The sequence below is a fragment of the Scyliorhinus canicula genome, chromosome 5 (genome assembly GCF_902713615.1).
Source record: "Scyliorhinus canicula chromosome 5, sScyCan1.1, whole genome shotgun sequence".
Lineage (NCBI taxonomy): Eukaryota > Metazoa > Chordata > Chondrichthyes > Carcharhiniformes > Scyliorhinidae > Scyliorhinus > Scyliorhinus canicula.
In genome coordinates this window covers 11,717,962-11,741,918 of record NC_052150.1, presented here as the reverse complement: position 1 = coordinate 11,741,918, position 23,957 = coordinate 11,717,962, and the positions used below count along the sequence as shown (strand labels likewise).

The following is a 23,957-nucleotide window of genomic DNA, read 5'->3' as shown; positions in this document are numbered from 1 at the left end:
CGAGGGCCCAATAATGGGAATAGAAGTGAACTCCGATTGCAATGGTTTCCCCAAAGATCTCCAAACAGTTAAGGATGATAGAACCAGAGAGGCCCTGACAAAGGAAGGGTGACATTTTTATTTCTGGGCTTCAGAGGAGGAGGGAGTCATGGCCCCTGCTGTTCCAGGACTTGCACCTTCCATGACTTTTTTCCCCCCCTTTTATACATTTAGAGTATCCTGTTATTTTTTTCCAATTAAGGGGCAATTTAGCATGGCCAATCCACCTAGCCTGCACATCTTTGGGTTGTGGGGGCGAGACTGACGCAGACACGGGGAGAATGTGCAAACTCCACACGGACAGTGACCCGGGGCCGGGATCGAACCCGGGTCCTCGGCGTAGTGAGGCAGCAGTGCTAACCACTGTGCCACCCTATGCACCTTCCATAATGATGACGACGACGACAACGACGAGATTCACTGTATCCCCAGAAACCTACCTTGTTGGAGGCCATCACCGACCAATATTGAGGCCTCAAGTCAATGACATTCGGGCCAAGGTGCCTCGTACAACTCCACTGCCAAATTTAAATGAGGTCAGGCCTCAAAACTGCAGTAGCTTCTGCCTTCACTAGGGGGAGTTGGCCAGCATGTTCTGATGAGCCAATTAAAGCAAATGGAAAACGCACCTTCTCCAAATTAGCCACTATAAGCCATCAAGCATTTAGTCTATCACCAGAGTTTGAGAATGAACAATCAGGAAACCAACCCGGAGAACAGAGACACTCGGGTAGTATTAATGTCACTGGACAATTAATCCAGAGGCCAAGCTAATTCTCTGGGGGCACAGGTTCAAATCCAACCACTGCAGCTAGTGGAATTTAAATTTGATTAATAAAAAAAAACTTGGAATATAAAGCTAGTGTCAGTAATGGCAATCATGCAAACGATCACGGAGTGTTGTAAAAAAAAAATCTCATTCATGCTCCTGACCCAATCTGGCCGACACAAAGAAAAGTACAGCACAGGAACAGGCCCTTCGGCCCTCCAAACTTGTGCCGACCCTGCTGCCCGTCTAAACTAAAATCGTCTACACTTCCGGGGTCCGTATCCCTCTATTCCCATCCTATTCATGTATTTGTCAAGATGCCCCTTAAACGTCACTATCGTCCCTGCTTCCACCACCTCCACACAACTCTGGACCCATAGTAGAGTCATCCAGACTCGAAATTTCGCCCCTCCTCTTTCTTTCTCTCCACAATGATGTTGTCAGACCTGCTGAGAATGTCCAGTATTTTCTGTTTTCGTTTCAGATTCCAACATCCGCAGTTATTTGCTTTTACCATAGTAATGTGGTTGACATATAACCGTTCTCTCAGTTCAAGGGTAATTAATGAGGATCACAAATGCCTGCAACACCCATGTCCAATAAAAGAATATAGAAAACTAAAGAGAGACAGGTTTATCTGGTTTCACAGATGAATGCCAAGGCAAGCCCAAAGGAAATGGGTTAGTGGAAGGATTAAATCCGGTAAAATAAATAAAGAAAAGAGAGCCTAATGATCTACTACCCAAAGATTATGCTAATGATCAGGTAGCAGCTATATGTAAATGACACAAGGAAACAGGTGGTTGAGATTTTACAGGCACCAGGCACTGGTCCCAATTCCGTGGCAGCATTCTCTCCAGTAACAGCCAATCAAAAGACTGCCATTGGGACTAAGGAGGGAGGGCTGGGTCTCCTTGGCAACGTTGATGAAATCTGAATCTCTTCTGCAATGATCAAATGGTTTGGGCGAGGAGGTGGTGAAAATGTTCAACAATTTGTAGCTGTACTACGGAAACTAGCAAAGAATTGAGAGTTTGGACCGGCCCTGGAGGATACGCTGCGAGACAGACTTGTGTGTTCATTGAGAAACGAGGCAATTCAGCGACGAATTGCACGCAGAAAATTCTCTTAACGCTCAAACCTGCTGTTGAAATAGCAGTGTCTATGGAACTGGCAGCTAAAAAAAAAAACTTCCCACAAATTGGAGCTGGTGCCAAGCAAACAAGATGAATGCCGAGAAAAGAATGTGCCCAGGTGCAGCTTTCTCCACAGGAATGTCGAGAAAAGAAATGTCATAATTGTGGAAAGCAAGGTCACATAACAAAGACGTGCTGTGCTGGGCCAGACAGAATTCTCAAAACCCAAAATGGTAGGTAAGTGCAAGAACCTGCCCAAATCCACACACAAAAGGTCTATAGAATGACCGAATACAGTGACAATTCCCCCAAGAAGAGATGATGCCTAGTGAGATCATGGAACTCACAACCCGGTGTATTATCGATGCAAGGCGTTACACAAGAGATTTTGGTCTATCCAAAACTGAATGGGAATGAAATTAAAATTGAAGTAGATACGGGAGTCGCTGTATCGCTCATCTCTCAAAATTTATATCAACAAAAACTCATGACCAGGGTTTTTTCTTTGTCTTATCCTTTGGGAGGAGCTGGTAGCCATCTTAGGTGGGCCTGGAACCTAGGAATTTGCAATGAAGGGATGATTCATCATGATAGTAATTGCTGACTTGAAGGTGGAGGGAGGGGTGGTGAGAGACCCCCAACAAGGCGTGTCACCTGGAATGTGCGGGGCCTGTGAAAAGGGCGATAGTTTTCTCTCGGAGTTTGGGGGCCGATGTGGTGTTTTTGCAGGAGACCCATTTGCGGATGGTGGTGGGGGGGGGGGGGGCCCAAACCAGACTTGGAAGGCCTCGGTGAGCCAGGAGAGCACGGCCCAATGGGTGGTGATTTTAATCAATAAGAGGGTTCGCTTCCAGACGGGGAAAGTCTTGGCTGTTCAGGGTGGCTGGTTTGTGATGGTTTTTTAAAAAAGTTTTTTTGAAAAAGAAATTCCTTTCTTTTTTCTATAAATTTAGAATACTCAATTATTTTGTTTCCCAATTGAGGGACAATTTAGCGTGGCCAATCCACCTACCCTGCACCTCTTTGTGTTGTGGGGGTGAGACCCACGCAGACACGGGGAGAATGTGCAAATTTCACACGGACAGAGACCCAGGGCCAAGATCAACCCCGTGTCCTCGGCGTTGTGACGCAGTAGTGCTAGCCACTGCGCCCTCAAAGTTGATGAGATCCTGGGAATGGACCATTGGGAACGTGAGTGATCCAACTCCACAACTCTTGGCACGTAGGAAAAACTGCAAATGTAGTTTGACCTGCTGTCTACGGATAGGGCAATGCGCCCAGCTGAGGTGTTTGAGGAGGGGTGGGGGTGGCATAAGAGTATCGGGAGAAGACCAGCTGTCTCTTGGCTCACCAGCTAAGGCAGCAGGGCATCTAGGGAGATCATCCAGATTAGTAATTCAGAGGTTCCCGGTGGAATCTTACAAGAAGTTTGCGAACCAGCTGGTTCCGTTATTGATGGGATACTTAATGACTCTCTGGCACAGGATTCCCTCTCTGAGACGCTTGGGCAAATATCCATTTCCCTTCTATTGGAAAAAGGATAATGATCCCACAGAACACGGGTCATGTCGCCCGATTTCATTGCTTCTTGGAGACACAAAGTTATTGGTTAAGGTTCTGGCACAGAGACTGTATCCCTGTCTCCCAGAGGTATTTGAGGAGGACCTGACAGGATGTGTAAAGGGCCGAACCATGTCGTCCCATGTGAGGTGACTGCCGAATGTGGTTCTCACCCCAGCGACTAGGCTGGAACTCGAGACATAACTTTCGGTAACTGGGAGTCTAAGTGGCTCGGGATAGGACTCGATTCCGTAAATCGAATTATACCTGCCTCGTCCGTAGGGTCAAAGCTAACCTGCAAAAGGTGGGGAGCCTCACATTGAACACTGCCCGCCAAGGACAATCAAGATGAACATCTTGCCAAGATTCTTATTCCTTTTCCAGTGTCTTCCTTTATTTATACCCAAGTCAATTTTTGGGGGGCGGGCGGGGTTTGAGTGGCTTCTCACAGGCTTCATATGGGCGGGGAAAAACCCTGAGGATTTGGAGGGGGGTCCTACGAGGGAGACACAGTCGAGGGGAGGGTTGCGCTGCTAAAATATTGTATTACTGGGTTGCTAACGCGGAGAAGGTATTGGGTGGTGTGGGGACACAGGGCCCATCTGGGTGCAGATGGTGTCTGGGTCGTATAGAGGGTCCCGTTTGATGAAGGCCAAATGGGAGGCGGAGCTGGGGCCTACATTGGAAGAAGAGGTGTGGAGTGAGGCCCTCTGCAGGGTGAACACCGCATTGCCCCGTGCAAGGCTGAGCCTGACCGTGCTCAAGTTAGAGTTTAGGGTGCACATCACTAAAGCCAGAATGAGTCGTTTAATTGCAGGAGTTGCGGGTGGGTGTGAGCACTGTTCTAGGGGGCCTGCTAATGACAGACACACACACACCACACAAATCATTTACAGAAGCAGGCCATTCGGCCCATCAAGTCTACAACGGCCCTTGGAAAGGGCACCCTACTTAAACCCACACCTCCACTCTATCCCCATAACCCAGTAACCCCACCTAATCACCCCCCCTCCCCATCTCAATCCCACATCCCCACCCAACCTGCACATCTTTGGACACTAAAGGGGCAATTTATCACAGCCAATCCACCTCACCTACACATCTTTGGACTGTGGGACAAAACCCACGCAGACAGATTAGTTTATCGGTCTTTTCAATTTACAGTTACTGTTGTTGTTTGTATAAAATGACAAAAGCTTAATAAAAATATATATTTTTAAAAAGCACAAGTATGTATCATTAAAGCTGCCTGATTTAATCTTGAGAATTTACATGGAAGAGATGGTTCTAGGTGAAGAGTTGTATCTCGATGCAAGTCGAAGTAAATGGTCAATGTGAAAAATTGCCGCTACATGTGGCAAAAGGAAATTTTCCTGCACTTTTCAGAAGGGATGAACAAAATCAAACTAAAATTGACAACAGTGAACTAATTGATTGATGGAAAGAATACATTTACAGAAACTCGAGAAAAATACATGAATGCATTTGGAAACCCAGGAAAAATGACCTGAGCCAAGGCACGACAAGATAAAACCTGTTTGCACCCAAAAACGTTTCGAGGCAAGAACTGGGCCAATCGGGATCAAGCCAAAAATTGAAGTGGAACTTTGAAAGTTGATCAAAAGGTGCAGTGATTGAGTTTGTAACGATTAGCGATTGGGAAACCCCAATTGTCCCAGTTATCGAGCCAGGTGGCTCAGTCAGAATCTGTGGTGACTTTAAAATGACAATCAACCCAGGTGTTTGTGCTGGACAGCATCCATTCCGTATTTGCTGGATTGTCAGGCGCACAAAAGTTCAGCGATAGATTTGTCCCAATCACGCCTCCAGATGAAGGGTAGCAGCTGAGTCACAACCTCTTCCAACAATTGAAACACAGTTCAGGTACGAGCGCCTACCTTTCGGAATAACACCAGCACCGGCCCCTATTCTAAAAAGGTCCACGGCTAAAGTGGCTTTAACAGTATTCAATGATATTTGGACGCCATTTTAATTACTGGCAGGACTGAACAGGAGAACCTAAGGAATCGGAGCGTCTTGAATGTCACAATCTTTGCATCGAGAGAGAGAAATGCTACTTTTCTGAACCATCAATAAGTTATCCTGTCCGTGTAATTGATAAAGACGGACTCCATAAGGAATCCAAGATGACGGCAATTTTAGATGCGCCAGAGGGCAGAGTAAATTACAACTGAAATCTTATTTAGGACTCAATTACTTTGGAAAATTTATTCCCTATTTCACTAGCATATTTAAACCACTCCATACATTATTATGTGTGACCCAACAATGGACTTCGACAGATACTGAAGTCAAAAACGTGCTGAAGAAATCGGAGGTTGCAAGGAATTACTCGAGTTACTTCTCGTGGCCGCGTCGAGACTCACAAGATTGAAGAAGAAGGTGGGTCAGTGTCAGTCTTGTGCTATGATACAAAATACTCTAGCTCGTCACCCTTGGGATTGTACAAAACAGCTGTGACAGAGGGTACATATCGATTTTGCAGGACCAATTGAAGGATATACGTTTCTCGCCCTGGTGGACACACATTCCAAGTGGTCGGTGTATAGACTGGCCGAAGTAAATGATAAACTACAGAACATCTAATTTAAATAATTTATTATTCAATAACTATGTGACTAAGATAACTAAGATGAATAACACAATGAACTACCAAAACAAATTAACTATTGTAGAGCTACTGCAAAATACATCTGTCTCTGAGTACGAGTGACTCCCAACTGCCAGAACCAGAGTCACGTGGGGCATTAACACTGCCACCTAATGGTTGGAGGTTGTACATTACGGCTTTATGCAGATCATCAGTCTGAAATAGTGATAATGAGGTCGATGACTACTGAAAATCGAACGACTAGACAAAGTATTCGCAGGGTTTGGCAAACTGGAACAATTAATTAATGATAATGGGACTCAGTTCATTTCAAAGGAATTTATAAAAAACTTAGAAACAATGTCATACAGCAAATAAAAACTGCACCTTATCATCCAACCGATTGGCGGAGATCTGCTGACAGTAATTGAAGAATGCCGTTATCATCGAAGGATAAAGGACTGTGAGCTAAAAGAGTAAATGAATTTCTCATACCCTACACTCGACAGAGACACCCGACAGAGACACCCTACAGAGACATGCCCATGCAACAACTCAAAACCTGCCAACAATACTGCTTTTGAAAAGGAAGCCAAGAACCACATTCGATTTGCTGTGACTGCCCGACACTTCGCCCATTGTGGAGCAACAAAAACCGAGTTACTCACCGTGAACAGACATCAAAACCAAGATGTTTTGATCAAGGAGAAAGAGTATTTTTAAAAATATTTTTATTCTCCTTTTTCACATCTGCTCCCAAAATTTACACCCACCAACAATAAAGAGTAACAAGTGTAATGTCGATCCCCATATCAATAACAACGATCCCATCCTCCCTCCAACTCCCCAAACATTAGTCTGCATGTTAACATAAACAAATGGCAAAAAGGAATCACCCTCACTCACCATTAACACACACAGTCGCCCTCTCCCCAACCCCCTAATCCCAGCCCCCCCCCCCCAATTTACGATGTAATCCAATTCTCGAAAGTGCATAATGAATAGCGCCCATGAATTGTAAAACCCCTCCATTCTTCCCCTCAGTTCAAATTTTACCTTCTCAAGGGTCAAGAATTCCAACAGGTGTCCCACCCGCCCGCCCGCCCCGCCCGCCACGGCACAGGGTAGAAAGGTTAATTTCCACCCTAACAGGATCCGCCTCTGGGCGATCCGCACCCATTTCCAACCCTGGCTGGTCCGACACTCCGAATATGGCCCACGGAGAAAAAGAGTTTTAAAACTACTTGTCAAGTGAGAAAAGTGAGTACCTGCCACAATACTCAAAAGATGGGGCCTATTTCTTGTACGGTGCAAACTGATGACGAGAGAGTTTGGAGGAAACACACAGATCAAATCCTCAGGTTCGAAAAGAGAATTTGCGGAGTCAGTATCTGAAAGGTCAACGACAGGTTTGGAAATCCCTGACCCGAGCACTACGGAGTTCAATTCAGATTCTACACCAGGTGAACAAACAGCATCTTCAGAAGCTGAAGAAGAACAACCAGTTTTATTAGATTGTGTGCCTGATTTAAGTGGTGAACAGATTACCGAGAGCGTGAAAACAAAGGCTCCTGGACAACGGATTCTGCCCAAGCGGAACCGACATCCACCTAAAAGACTCTGGACCTGATTGAACTAAGTGTGTATAATAACGAGTTGGTAAAATAATTATTGTTCACAGTAAGAGATAAAGTTAATGTTAGTTTTTGCACTGCTGAATTAAAGGGAGGGATGTTCTGTATTGGAGCCAATACATCTGTGTGGTGTGGCACATAATTATGTGGTGGCAGAGGCACTTAGAAGATCGTCCCTCTCCTTCACCTTAGATCAGTGTTTTTAAGTAATGGTCGCGATCCGAGGCTGGGTTGTGGAGCGATCGGTCGCAGCATTCCCACGGTGGCCCCGATCGTGGGGGAAGTGCCAAAGGACTGCGACCAGCATTTTTGAGGAGAATGGCTACCACAGCCACCATTTTAAATGAGAAGGAATTGAGGCTGTGTACAGTCCTCCGGCCAGAGGCAGCAGCAGTGAGCAGGCCAGGCACCCGGCAAGTACATTTGATGTCAAGAGCCTTGTATGTACCCGTTTTGGCGCCAAATCACAGAGGAGAGCTTCTTCCATTTTCAAGCTGCTAGCAGGCAAGGCATGAGAACTGTGAAGATAACTCATTTTTGGTACAAGACAGAGATGGCCAGAGACACAAATAGGCAGTGTACCTACTGGACAGGATCTCAGATCTGAATCTGCTGGAGAGAGCTGCTCAGGAGAGTCCAGGGCAGGATAGAGCAGTACTAGCTCTGTACAGAGCTCCAGGACCTCTGGCTAATAGCCTAGAAAGAAGAAACTTAACTCAGGAACCAAGCAGTATAAAAGAGCATCCATTGAGGTATGGTTTTGTCAATTGTGCCAATGCAAATAAGGATGCAAAGCATGTGTATTATGTGCAGAGAAGTACTGGCAAATAAGAGAAGTTTCAAAAAGAAACGGTGGGTCAAAAATTCCTTTTGAGGTTGAGACCCCAGAGTCAGCCATTAACTTACAGCTGATGCCAAATGAAAATACTACACTGCTGTACCTGACCAGTGACGGCACATTAAAACTATGGCAAAAGCCCATTAGGCTGTCAGCATTCTGGAGTAGCATCTCCCAGGAGTATCCAGTGCTGAGTAAAACAAGCATTTTGTTGCTATTGCACTTCAAGGTGACCTGGATGTGCGAGGTTGGATTTTCTGTTCTCACAAAGATGAAGACGGCACAAAGGAACAGTGAAGTCTGCACCTGATGTGCGCACTGCTCTCTCCTCCTGTGACTCTGATTCAAGTGAGATTGTGAGGCCCAAGTAGGCTCCCCTTTCGTATTGAAGGTAAGCGAATGAGGCGTGTGTCGCAAAGGTCGGCTGGCTTTGGATCCTGAAGGTCTGCCAGTTGGCAGAAGTGGGTCCCGGGAAAAAAAAAATTTGAAAAACACCACCTTAGACAGTGAGCAAGAAGCACCCCTCTAATAAAGTCTGACTGGCTGGTTAAGTAACTGATAGTGTGGCAACCTTTTCATCCTTTGTTTCTACTGTGACGAATAGAACCCCCAAAAATATAACAGCGACCCTATGCGCCAAGGACACAGGAGACAAACATAAGTTAATTATATGAAAGGGCTAAATTTACAGGATTAAATTATTCTGTGTAGCCATCTCTGATGGGCAAAAATCCAACCCAAAAATTAGGCTGTGCCACAGACCTCCGGTGAGAAACAGAGAGAACAATCTAACCGAGACAGAAGATAAGAAAGTCATTCAAGATCAATAATGATATTGAGACACAATAACCAATTAGAAACTGGGTAAATGCAAGTACTTTAGAAATCAGTGTTAGTAACGATGGCGCACAACTAGAAGCGTTGTTTATCTAGTGCTGGTGATTCTAAATGATCCAAATAATGTAGAGAAAATAGAAGTCATAACGTGATGGGAGTGGCAAGTCCCCAAGAACAGGAGCCAGATATACAATTTCCAAATGAATAAAATGGGAAATGATGATACAGCTGAAGCAATGGCAGTCCCTCCATCCACACCCCAATGGAAGAGCAGTGGGACACCTTTTGAAAGGTTGTCAATGGAGATTCAGGTTGTCAATGGAAACTCAGGATAAACCCTGGGAATGGTGAAGAACCCAGACGGAAACAGATAGCAGTCAGCATTCATCAATGAGGTAGGTTGGATTTGGGGGTGGATTAAGAACTGAGTGGGTTGCACCAGAAGTAACTTACATAAAGCTGTATTCTTTTTCATTTACGCAAGTGTCAGAATCCAGCTCTCACTGCAATGATGCGATTGATCACACACACACACACACACAAAAACCGCAAGTCAAAGCAGGCAGAATCGGCAAATGGATGTGTTCAAGAAAGATGACAGGCATTGTTGGACTAACAATACGGTGGCTTTGAATGGATGAATTAATATTTGACAATATCTTTTTCTTTGAGATCCTGCAATCTCTGTTGTGAAAATATATTATTTTTTTAAAGTTTTTTTTTAAATTATAAAACGAAACCATCCAAAACAATTAACCAAATTTACAAATAGAAAAAAAGAGACAAGCAAGCAAAAACACATATACCCAAAAAAACTAAACTAAACCCCTACAGCTGACAGTGACTAGCTTCTTAAAAAAGGAAATGAACAGCCGCCATCGTAGGTAGAACCGCAAGGGCAACACGGTGGCACAGTGGTTAGCATTGTTGCTTCACAGCTCCAGGGTCCCAGGTTCGATTCCCGGCTTGGGTCACTGACTGTGTGAAGTTTGCACTTTCTCCCGGTATCTGCGTGGGTTTCCTCCGGGCGCTCCAGTTTCCTCCCACAGTCACAAAAATGTGCAGGTTAGGTGGGTTGGCCGTGCTAAATTGCCCTTAGTGGCAAAAAAGTTGGGTTGGGTGGGATTACTGGGATAGGTGGAGGTGTGGGCTTAGGTACTTTCCAAAGGCCAGTGCAGACTCGATGGGCCGAATGGCCTCCTTCTGCATTGTAAATTCTATGATTTCATGACCCTCTAATGGTGTACTTAACATTCTCCAAATGTAGAAAAGATATGAGGTTACCCACCCAAGGCAATGCACTCGGCAGAATCAGAGACCTCCACCCAAGTAGAACTCGCCTCCGGGCCATCAACGAGGCGAAAGTGAGGACATCCGACTCCACCCTCGACCAGTCTGACACCCCAAAAATGTCCACAGCAGACACGGATTCAAATCAACATTGACTATCTCCAGCAGAAGAAAGAGACCCAGAATTTGAGGCAAGACCAGAACATGCGTGTACGGTTAGCTGGCCCCCGAGAGCAACACTCACTTATCCTCCCGGCGAAGAATCCACTCCCCCTCGCTTTAGTCAGATCCACTCCACGCACCACCTTGAATTGAATCAAACTGAGCCGAGCACATGAAGACGTGGAGTCGACCCAGAGAAGGGCCTCACTTTCATACCCCACCATCCAGAATGGGACCCAATTCACCCTCCCGTTCCGTCCTCACCTCACTCAATGGAGCCGACTCCACTGAGAGGATATGGCCACATATATCCAAAATTGCCCCCCGCCATCCCCCCCCCTCCCCCCTTCAGCAGGGAGAGGGTGGTACAATGGGAAAGGAGGGGAAAGCCTTTAGCGAAAAATCTGAAAATATCTGAAAAGACTAGAGCCAGGCCGTTGGAATTTCTCCGCCAACTCCTTAAAGCTAGAAAACCTCCCCTCCACGAACAGGTCTCCAAACCCTTCCCCTCTCATGACTAAAATGTCGAGTCCAAACCCACTGGCAGATAAGGGTGGTTGTTCCAGTTGGGAGCTATTGAAGACAGGGAAACAGAGCTTGAAATGGTGCCCGAACTGCTTCCAGATTCCCAGGGTGGAGACCATCAATGGATTCAGGGGAAATCGCACCGGAGAGAAAGGCAATAATGCGGTTACTATTACGCAAAGACTAGAAACCATGCAGGAGCTCGCGTCCATTTGTCCCCATAACCACAATAATATCTTCCGAATATTGACTGCCCAACAGTAAAACAATAAATTGGGTAGAGCCAAACCGCCTATCTCTTTGGAGCAAAGCCCCACGGATCGTTGGAGTCTTACCCACCCAGATAAAGGAGGACATTTGTTTTTTGTCTTTGACAAAACGGACTGGGGGAGGTATTAAAAAAAGGAATTAAAAAATCCCAGGAGCGCATTCATTTTGATAGTCTGGACCCTACCGGCCAAGGAAAGCCTTTAGCGAAAAATCGCAAATCTGAAAATACCTGAAAAGACTGGAGCCAGGCCATTGGAATTTCTCCACCAACTCCTTAAAGCTAGAAAACCTCCCCTCTCGGAGGTTGCTCTCGGGGGCCAGCTAACCGTACATTATCCCACCTCTGCAATTCTGACTGCACACTGGCAACTAGACAATTTAATGTATGAAGCGAGGCCCGATTGTGGGCCACCCGGACCCGCAGATAATGAAAGCCAGCCTTGGCAAGGCGAAAAGGCAACATTCCAGTTGGACTCTCCTCCCCAGAGGGGTTGGCCGGGAAACATTCACTCTTGTCGAAGTTCAGCTTGTAATCAGAGAAGGAGCCAAAAAATACGAAGCAGCTCCGCCATCTTGGCCATGGAGGGTACTGGGATCATAATATAAAGAAATCATCCACGTAAAGGAAAACCTGACGCTCCACCTCTCCCTGATTTATCCCACTCCATTTAATGGAGGACCTCAGCGCTATAGTGAGCGGCTCTATTGCCAAAGCAAACAGGAGCGGAGACAGTGGACACCTCTGTCTCGTTACCTCTATTCAAGGAACATAACCAGAGTTCAGGGCATTCGTACGAACACGAGCAGTGGGGGCCCGATACAGTAGCCAAATCCAGGAAGTAAACTGGTGGCCGAATCCGAATCTCCCAAGAATCTCAAACAGATATTCCCACTCCACAAATGCTTTTCCGGCACCAAGGGAAACAATCAGCTCCTGATTTGGGCACCGAGGAGGGGGAAAAGGGGGAAAAAGGACAACGTTTAGCAGCCGACCTATATTGGCCGACAATTGCCGAGCTTTAACAAACCCGTCTGATCCTTCGAGATGGGAGGCAGGGCTCCAGTTACAGCTCCAGCACTTTGGCAAGTAACTTAACATCCACGCTCAAGAGTGAGATAGGTCGATACGACCCACAAGTCTGTTGAGATAGAAGCCTGTATGTGGGAGATGGGCACCAAATCTGGGATAAGGAATCATTAAACATATCCAGAATTAAAGGGTACCAACCACTCCGCAAACTGCTTATAAAATTCAATGGGAAAGCCATCCGGGCCAGCAGCCTAGTCAGTCTGCATCAACCCAATACATTTTATAGTTTCCTCTGGGCCCAACAAGGAGTCAAATTGATCATCTCTCTGGCCATTCCTGATGGAGTCAGAGATTTGGGACTTGGGCCAATCCAGACTAGGGTCCAGATCACAGTTTAGGCCTCCACCCAAAATAAGCCGATACAAATCTAGAATCAGTGAGGGAGGCGAGCAGATTGTTAATAAAATTTGTATCGTCCCAGTTTTGGGTGCAGATATTAACCAGAACCGCCAGAGTGCCCAGCCACAGACACACAACATGCCTGTTGCCAAGGTGAGGCAGAACACGGAATCCTTGCATTAATTAATATTGCTACACCCCTGACCCGACCATCGAAACCCAAATGAAAGACTTGTCCTACCCACATTTTCCGCAGCCCTGTCTGGTCCCTTATCTGCAAATGAGTCTCCTGCAAAAATGCCACATTGGAGTTGTAACACTTTTAAAGGTGAACAAATACATTCTACCTTTTCACAGGGTGATTGAACTCCCTGACGTTCCCATTCCAGGTGGGTCTCCCACCCCCCTCAAATTGGAGTCAGCCATTTCCACCAAGAGAGGTTACCCAATAGACACATTAGAAGGTACATCAACCATGCCCATCCAAGATGGCCACCAAATCAAATCACGAGACTGAGCAAAGGAAAACGTGCAGGCACCATCAGCAAACTACCCTCCACCATCACCCCGGAACACCCCGGAATACTACCACACAAAGGAGGCAATGCAAACACAAAACAACGATAATCTCCTTCTAATAAATCTAAACAAAGCAAGAATTCTAAGGTTATCTAAAAAATATGAGCTGCAGGCAACCCTTCAAAACCGCTCCCATGGGGTTACCGGTAGGCTCTCGAGTTAAGAAAAATGGTTACAAACAAAATACTAACACTCCGTAAACCATTGCTCTCCGAAAGGAAGCAATATATTATCATAACAATCAGAACTCCATATGGAACTTAACCCCAAACTGTAAAATCCAACCCCAACAAGAACAGGAAAATGAGTGAATAAACAAGGAACCCCAACAATTCAACATGCCCGTCCCCAACATCCAAATCCTCAATCACACCGCGCCCAACCCGTGTTTCTTAACAAAGGAGTCCGCCTCTCCCGGCGCATCAATTAAATAAATAGTCCTTTCCATCAAAAGTTATTCTAAGCTGAGCAAACCACCCCAAACCTGGACTCCCACTTTTATACAGGGCGCCTTGGCTCCATTGAACGCAGAGCCTCTTCTTCACCAGCTCCACTCCCACATCTTGGTAGAACCTGGTGGCAGATCATCTCCGCTTCCAGTGAGGCAATCCGATCAACGTGTCTCGAAAGAAACACTTCCATATCTTTTATCTTGGCTCCGTGGACTTCCACGGTTTCACTGGTTTTCTCCAGAGTCGCTCGATGGGGGCCAAGGCCTCGTCCATTGGTTGCCGGAGGTCCTCCGGCACAATCTGCCGGTGTTTATCTAATATCTTCACCAAGGTACCTGAAAGCACCTCGGCCGTTAGTGGATTGACCAGAGCCCCAGAGGATGCCTCCGCCATTTTATCTGCCGACAAACTCTTGAGAGGCCTCCGACTCGGTTGACGAACTTCTGCTTTCCACCTTCTTTCCCCCGACTTTCTGGGACATTTCAATCATACGCAGGATCACTTATTCCATAATTATGTGGATTTTCAAAAGATAATACCCCCCCTAATACTGACAGAAAGGGGCAAACTAAAGGTGCAGTTTGCTATTGGGGAGCCACCTCGTGCAGGTTTCCCCCCTACATTGAACCACCGGAAGTCCACAAAAGATTTTCCTTGTAAAATAAAACACAGCGGTAAACAAATCATGGAGCATTTTTTCATTTCATTCTGTTCCACCGTTGTGTCTTTGGACAGAAAATACACACATTTGTCTAAAGCTACTTGCAAAATTGTAACCACTTGCACACTTAACTTTGGCACTAACAGCAGGGGTTGCTGATCTAAACGTTGCACAGAAAATATAATATATGCATAATCAGGGCTCAAACTCCTTTAGATTGTGGCATAAGAGTTAAATTCAGTGCCCCCATACTGTGATCAAATTACAATGCTGCAACATGGTCACAGAATTGAGGCAGATACACCATTGGCAGCAACTCTAAATGGTTCATTAGTGCTTTGGAACCTGCAAATTGTAATATTTTCAACAGCATTGCTCGCCTATAATGGGAAGGTTCGAAATAATCACTGTGGTGGAAGACATAACTATCATGTTAATTGATTCCAGTGAGGTAAGCAATTTCTCCCACAAGCCACTTTCTAGACATTATCCGTGATTACATCTTGCTGAAGCTGGTAACGACTCCTACCAGGAGGTCAGCTCTCAAGCTGCGCCACGCATGTATGTTTTGCGCCATCCTCATTACATTCACTGCAGCTCGTTTGCGACCGCCCTGTGTTGTCCGTCATCCAACGACACCTAGGTTGACCCTCTTTCTGCTGACCTCCACTTTGACCTCTAGACGAGATCTCATTTAGATCCTCAGCTCTGATTCAAATGGCTGGAATACTAACATTCTCGTTTCTGAATGGCACCTCTCCGTTGGTCATATGGTCTGGAATATGGAGGGTTTTGCACACGCACATCTTAGCATCTGCATTTCAGAGGCCTTTTCCACCGATCCTTATTTATTGTCCAGGCTTCTGGGGCGGACAGGAAAGTGGATAGAATGTAGATGCTTACGAGTTTGTCCCTTGTTGCGAACAAGCGTTTTCTTGCTGTTAACACACACTTTACCTCCACAGAAATTACTTTTGGCTGTCTCTATCCATCTTCTGACTGCTGCATCACATCGACCATCTTCTCTCACCACGTGGCGCAAGTAGACAAACATATCTACTTGTTCCAGTGTAACACCATCCACCTCAATCTTCGCTCCAGTATCTTTGAACGCCTTCCCTCCAACTGCCACGTTTTTGTCTTATTTGGCATGGTAATTACATATTGCCCGGGACCTGCTCAAAATTCACTTGTCTAGTTAGTCTCTGAGAGGGATATTCATTTTTTCAGTATTTTAAATCCTGGAATTCCAACATGGTCTTGTGTCGCTAAGCCAGGGAATGCATTGTCCAGATTCCCACTCCTGGAGCTGAAGATCCACAGGCTGAACCCTGAGATTTAATTCATTGGGAAAAATAACGGGGAGAAAAAGGGACTGACAAAAGTCGAAGACACGAATAAACTTGCAGGGCTGACATGATAACTGAAGAAATAATTCCAACCGGGATAAACGTGTGGTGATTCCTTTTGGTAGGAAGAATAAACACACCACTCCTTAGAAAATGAAGCCAAGTAGAGAAGCAAAGGGATCTAGGGCTTCAGATAGACAAACATAGAAAATAAAAGGCCATTTGGCCCTTTGAGCTGCTCATGGTTGATTCTCTATTTCAGCATCATACACCAGCGCTCTCCCCAAACCCCTTTCGAGTTTAGAATTCTATCTCCTTCTTAAATATCTTCAGTGACCCGGCCTCCACAGTCTTCTGTGGTAGAGAATTCCATGGGTTCACCACCCTCTGAGTGAAGAGGTTTCTCCCTATCTCAGCCCTAAATGGTCTACCCCATATTCTGAGACAGTGACCCATTGCTCTAGACCAGGGGTGGGCAAACTTTTCCGTGCAAGGGCCACATTCAGAAATTCACAATTTTAAAGGGCCGCATAGTATATTAAGTAAAATAATTAATATTTAAAATAGCCAAAATAAAAGGTTTTTAAAGAAAAAAAAAGCAATTAATTTTTATTAATTAATATTTTAAAGTAGAAACTTCACATGAAACACATGTTGTGCCGAGCAATGATCAGCCTACTCAAGTCAACATATCCACTCTATACCAGTAACCCATCAGCCCCCCCCCCCCCCCCCCCCGCCATTAACCTTAAAATTTGACTTGATCTTGGTGGGCCGCATAAAGGCCTCGGCCCGCGGGCCGTAGTTTGCCCACCCCTGCTCTAGACTCTCCAACGCAGAGGAAACAACATCTCCTCACCCAGTCTGTGCATCCCTGCCAGAACGTTATATGTTTAAATGAGATCCCCGCTCATTTTGAATACAGGCCCAGTCAACCCAACCTCTCCTCCTACCACAATCTTTCCATCCCAGGAGTTGGTCTGGTGAACCTTCACTGCACTTGTCCTTTCTTAGGAAAGATGATCAAAAATGCACATAATACCCCAGGTGTGGTCTCACCAAGGCCTTGCACAGCTACAGTTAAGACATCCTTACTCCTACACTCAAAGTCCTCTCATAAATGACGACCAACATACCATTTGTCTTTCTAACTGCTTGCTGTAACTGTATGTTTGATTTCAACGACTGATGTTCTAGGGCACAAACACAAATTACTCGGATGCTGCAATCTAAAACTACAACAGAAAACACTGGACATTCTCAGCAGCTCTGACAGCATCTGTGGAGAGAGAAGGGATCTAACGTTTCGAGTCTGGATGACTCTTCGTCAAAGATGCACTAGAGCACTCAGGTCCCTTTGTACGTCAATATTTCCCCATCTCTTCCATCCAAAGTTGAGAACTTCACATTATACTGCATCTGCCACACACGTGCCCGCTCACTCAACTTGTCTAAATCATCTTGAAGCCTCTTAACCACTCCACCTTCCCACCAAGTTTTGTGTCATCAGCAAACTTGCAAATATTACTTTATGTTCTCCCTTCCAAATCATTGATGAATATCTGGGGTGCCAAGCATTGATCCCTGTGGGACCCCATTAGTCACTGCCTGCCAGTTCAAAACAAAGACCCATTTATTCCTACCCACAGTTTCCTGTCTGCTAACCAATTCTCAAATCTATGCCGATATATTATCCCCAATCCTATGTGCTTTAAATACACACCAACCTCTTTGAGGTGGGACTTTTCAAAAGTTTTTTTTGAAAGTCCAAATACACCGCATCCAATGGTTTAACTATCTATTCTACTAGTTACACCCTGAAAAACCTCCAGCAGGTTTGTCAAACATGATTTCCCCTTCATAAATCCATGTTGAGTTTGTCCAATCCTGCTGACATTTTTCTAAGTGTCCTGTTACCATATTCTCTAGCATCTCCCTGCCAATGATGTTAAGCTAACCAGTCTGAAAGTCCCCATTTTCTCCCTTCCTCCTTTTTTTAAAATGAAAAATCACTAAAGTAGCAACAATATGACTAAAAGTCCATTTGAAAATATATACAAAGGCAGGGGAGGGCAGGTGGTGAGGCTGACAGAGAGTCTACAGAGAGATAGAGACAGGTTAGGTGAGTGGGCAAAAAACTTGGCAGATGGAATATAATGTAGGAAAATATGTAGTTATGCACTTTGCTAGGAAGAATAAAGGAGCGGAATATTATTTAATTGGAGAGAGACTGCAGAAAGCTGCAGTGTGGAGGGATTTGGGAGTCATTGCCCATAAGAGATACCATGACATACTCCTTGGAAAATGAACGTAAATGATGTCGAGAAGCAAAGGGATTTTCTAATGAGGCGAGGTCGAGTAGGTTGGGCCTGTACGGAGTTTAGAAGAATGAGAGATGACCTTATTGAGACATATCGTATTTTCAGGGGGCTTGACAGGGTAGATGCTGAGAGGACGTTTCCTCTTGTGGGAGAGACAAGGGCCAGAGGGCATCATTTCAGAGTAAGGGGGCCGTCCATTTAAAGCAGAGATGAGGCAGAATTTCTTCTCTCAGAGGGTAGTGAAATCTGTGGAATTCTTTACCACAGAGAGCTGTAGAGGTTGGATCATTAAGTATATTCAAGGCTGACAGATTTTTAGGGCAGCACGGTTGCACAGTGGGTTAGCCCTGCGGCCTCACGGCGCCGAGGTCCCAGGTTCGATCCCGGCTCTGGGTCACTGTCCGTGTGGAGTTTGCGCGAGGTCCCAGGTTCGATCCCGGTTCTGGGTTACTGTCCGTATGGAGTTTGCACATTCTCCCCGTGTTTGTGTGCGTTTCGTCCCCACAACCCAAAAATGTGCAGCGTAGGTGGACTGAGCAAGGGAAAGTTCCTCACGGAGCCGAAGTCCCAGATGTGCAGGGCAGGTGAATTGGCCACGCTAAATTGCCTCCTAATTGAAAAATAAAATGAAATGGGTACTCTAAAACCTAAGCCAGAAAAAAACAAGGGAAAGTTATGGGGATAAGGCAGGAAGGTGGAGTTGAGGATCAGATCAGTCACGGTCTCACTGAATGGTGGAGCAGACTCGATGGGCCAAATGGCCTACATCTGCTCCTATGTTTTATGGTCTTGGCGGCCAATTTTAGAGGGATAGAATTGAAAGGCCAAGAGGTTGTATGAAACCTGCGTAGAATCTTAATTAAATCAACTTATAAAATCCATATTATAGAAAGACAGTAGAACTAAAGTGTAAACAAAGATCATACCAAAATTGAGAAGTTATTCTGATCAAGTAGCATTGAACAGGCTGGGTCCCTTTTCCCTGGAGAAGAGAAGGTTGATGGATGGCCTGATAGTGGTCTTGACGATATGAGAGGGTTTGACAGGGTGTACAGGGAGCAGGTCTTTCCACTTGTGGATGAGAACAGAACTAGGGGCCACCAGCATAAGATAATCAGTAAAATGGGGAAGTTAGGAAAATCTTTACCCAGAGAACGTGGAATTGCGACTAACCGGAGCAATGATGGCAAATATTCAAAATGCATTTAAAAGGAAGCTAGAAGAAGATGAATGAGAAAGGATGAGGAGGATGTGCTGGTTGGGTGGGAAGGGGCTTGTATCAAGCATTAAACCATGCACCTGGCATTTATATAGCACTTTTCTCAACCACCAGACCTCAATAAGCTTTACAGCCAATGGAATACTTTCTGAAGTTTAGCCATGGTTGTAATGTAGAAAACAGGGCAACACGGCCAGATCCCATAGACAGCAATGTGACAATGGCCAAATAATCTTGTTTGTTTTTGGGTGTTGATTGAGGGATGAATGTTGGCCAGGACACCGGGGGTTAATGTCCCTGCTCTTTTAAATAGTGCCAAAGGATCATGCACATCCCACAAGGGGTCAAGTGTGACATCAGTTTTAATATTTTGCCCCAATAGTGCAACATCCCTTCAGTACGGCACTGGAGTGTCAGCCTGGATTCCTGTGGCTTGTTTTTGTTCTGTAGTAATCAAGGATATACTTTCCTTACATAACACTTTCCCTACTTTAATGAATTACCTTCTCCCACTCGTGCATGGCTTTCTGATGACGCTGTTACAAATTACACTCTCCAAAACTGCACTGGTCACTCAACGTCATGGTAAACGGCTGTCCAAAAACACAAATGGATTCTTGTATACGTATGAGCAAACCAGGGAGGGACACTAAATGGCTTTATCCATGACCCAACATGGATAAGAGCAGCACGGTAGCACATTGGTTAGCACAATTGCTTCACAGCTCCAGGGTCCCAGGTTCGATTCCCGGCTTGGGTCACTGTCTGTGCGGAGCTTGCACGTTCTCCCCGTGTCTGCGTGGGTTTCCTCCGGGTGCTCCGGTTTACTCCCACAAGTCCAAAGATGTGCAGTTTAGGTGGACTGGCCGTGATAAATTGCCCTTCGTGTCCAAAATTGCCCTTAGTGTTCGGTGGGATTACTGGGTTATGGGGTGGGGGTGTGGGCTTGGGTAGGGTGCTCTTTCCAAGAGTCGGTGCCGACTCGATGGGCCGAATGGCCTTCTGCACTGTAAATTCTATGATTCGATTAACAGTTTCAGGTTCTTGACATTCCCACAAACACCAAGTGCCCAAATATGTGTACACCCATAATGGTAAACCCTACTTCAGGCAACGATTGAGAACATTATTGTGGGCTCTGCCACACAGCGGATGGGTTGGCATAATTGGAACAATTGACACATGCACACTCGCTCTCAATGGTAAAGCCCGTTTTATATCACTGCGAGGAACAAGTCTAACTTATCCAAGCTGCCTATCCAGTCACTTCAGTGTTGGCCTGATTTACATATTAATCCTTTTAGCTAAATTCAACTATGAATAATAATAAGGCAAGTCGTGCTGAAACCACCAACTTCCAAATCTGTGACCCCTACTGCCCAGAAGGACAAGGGGCAGCAGATGCAGGAGAACGCCACCACCTGCAGGCTCCGCTCGGAGTCTCTCACCATCCTGACCTGGAAGTATATCACTAAAATCAAAATACTGCAGGTGCTGGTAATCTGAAATAAAAACATGCCAGAAAACCTCAGCCGATCTGGCAGCCTCTTGTGGAGAGAAAAGCAGGGAGTCCAAATAACTCTTCTTCAGAGTTAAAGATACTTCCAAGTACTTATGCTTTGAATTCTAGCGGTTGCTGTTTAATGATCTCCCAAGTGGGAGGTGATCTTCTGTTGTAAACTCCAAATGTGGGCCAAAGGCTGTCAGAAGTCAGGTAACGTCCCAGGCGTATCAGTAAAACTTCATTAAGAACGTCTTGCACATTCAAGAGAGTAGCCCTGGGCAACCGGTGCACCAAATGACCAACCACAAGTAACAACAACAACAACATGCAGGGGTCTCCTGAAGCCTGTCGCAATAATCCGATGGACCAATCTGGTTACCAAAGTGAGCCCCTTTGTCCCAAAATCCATTGGAACTATCTCACCTCAACCATCTTATTTCACATAGCAATTCCAAGTTCCAAGTCATAGAATCCTTAGAGTGCAGAAGAAGGCCATTTAGCCCATCAAGTCTGCATCGAGCCTTGGGAAGAGCATCCTACCTAGGCCCACGCCCCCACCCCACCCCCATTACTCCACCTAACATTTTGGACACAAAGGGGCAATTTAGCATGACCAATCCACCTAACCTGGACTGGCACTGAGAGACAGCAGAGCTAATCACTGTGCCACCGTACCCAGTGGTTAGCACTGCTGCCTCACAGCTCCAGGAACTCGGATTCAATTCCGGCCTCAGGTGAATGACTTTCACCCCATGTCTGCGTGCGTTTCCTCCTGGTGCTCTGGTTTCCTCCCACAGTCCAGAGATGTGCAGGTTAAGGGATGGATTGGCCATGCTAAATTGCCCCTCAAGTGTCCAAAAAAGGTGTATGTTAAAAGGTTATTGGGATTGAGCACGAGTGGAATATTCTCGGTGCAGACTCGATGGGTCAAATGGCCGTCTTCTGCCCTTTTGGATTCGATGATTCCAAGTCACAGAATCCAGAGGGTGCAGAAGGAGGCCATTTGGCCCCAAGTTTAACTCTGCAACCTTTCTTGCATTGCCAAGCCTCCCTTAACCTGCATTTATATAGCATCTTCCTGAGCATTGCCTGTAAAGTGCTTGGTGAAAAGAAACAATAAATTTATTTTTGAAGTGTGGTCACTGTTAGAAGTAGGAAGCCAATTTATGCACAGCAAGCTCCCACACACAGCAGTTACCCGTGTTGATTGAGGGGGTAAGTATTGACCAGGGCACTGGGGATAACTCCTCTGTCCCTTCTTCAAAATAGTGGCATGGGATCTTTTAGAGAGGGCAGTCGCTTTATTGTCACATTGGAGGGAGGACATTGCAGCAGTGCACTGGAGTGCTGGCTGGCTGGCCTGAATGTTTGTGCTCCAGCCCTGGGACTGAAACCTGAACCCTAAACTTCAGGAAAACAAGAGGGGAAAGAGTGTGAACCCACCCAGCCGCGAAATTTCAACCTCACTCCCAAAAATGAAAGGTACAGCAGGCAGGCAGCACCTGAGGGCCAATAAACAAGGCACAGCACCCCTTGAAAGGCCAGGCCCACGGCACAAAGGGTCGACATTTCAACATGCTTGTACTTCCTGAACAGCAAAAGGAGCGCGTGGAAGTGGTGATTGTGAAATTGAAGCGACCCTGCCCTGTCCAGGTGAGTTTCACTTACCTGTCCCCAGGACCCAGCCCAGGAGCAGCAGGAACACACCGCCTTGACCCATCGCCCTGCAAACACACACCAGACTGGGAGGAGGAAAAGGACGCTTCTTAATCCAACTTAAACTTGTGCGTATTTATCCTCCCGTCTCTCGCCATCCACTGCTTCCTGTGTTCAGGGTCACCTCTCCTCATTCGTCTGCAGGTAAATTCTAGGCGTGTCGGCGCAGCTCCTGGGGGGAAGCTCTTCTTCAGCAGGGTCCAAACGTGTTGCGTTGCAGTCTGAGAAAACCACAGATTGGGCAAGTTTGCACAGGGGAGGACTTGGAGCCCTGAATGGGAACTGGCTGGTTTCTGCACAGGCAACTTCAGTTGTAGGGAAAGGAGATGATCGAACACCCACACCCAGGAATGTGCCGTTGCAATATCTGAAGTTTTTGAATTTCCTTCCGTGGAGTCCCGACAGTGCAGGAGGCCATTCGGCCCCTCAAGTATGCCCTGAACGTCTGAAAGAACACTTGCGAGGCCCACTCCCAATCTCCATACCCCACATCTTTGGACACTAAGGGGCAATTTAGCACGGCCAATCCACATAACAACATCTTTGTGACTGTGGGAGGAACCCGGAGCACCTGGAGGAAACCCACGCAGACGTGGGGAGGAAGTGCCGACTCCGCAGAGACAGTGACCCAAAAGAGAATCAACCCCAGGTGCCTGGTGCTTTGAAGCAACAGTGCTAGCCAATGTGCCACTGTTCCTTTTGCATCTTCTACCTAAAGCACTGTGGAGTGCGTTTGGACCTGATTAACACCACACCCCTCTATGTTTCAGCCGTTATCTAGTTACATTGTGTACCTTGTGTTGCCCTATTATGTATTTTCTTTTCATGTACTTAATGATCTGTTGAGCTGCTCGCAGAAAAATACTTTTCACTGTACCTCGGTACACGTGACAATAAACAAATCCAATCCAATCCATTTCATTAAAGGATTGGACAGATACAAGTTATCGTTGTGCTAAAAAGGTTCCAAACTGTTTCATAGTTGTGTCCTTGTGAAAATTATCACCTATCTGGAAGAGAGAAGGGGGTAGATCAGAAAGTTTGTTTCAAGGTATG

At 46.0% G+C, this 23,957-nt stretch overlaps 1 protein-coding gene across 1 annotated transcript in view; it reads right to left on the bottom strand.

Moving 5' to 3' along the window:
* Positions 1-23,100, bottom strand: part of LOC119965770 (CUB domain-containing protein 1-like) — an 82,145-nt gene extending 59,045 nt beyond the window's left edge. The window contains exon 1 of the mRNA XM_038796581.1: positions 22,854-23,100. Coding sequence (XP_038652509.1) covers positions 22,854-22,905 — 52 coding nt within the window. The 5' untranslated portion in view covers positions 22,906-23,100. The remainder of the gene's footprint in view (positions 1-22,853) is intronic.
* Between the last annotated feature and the right edge of the window lie 857 nt (positions 23,101-23,957).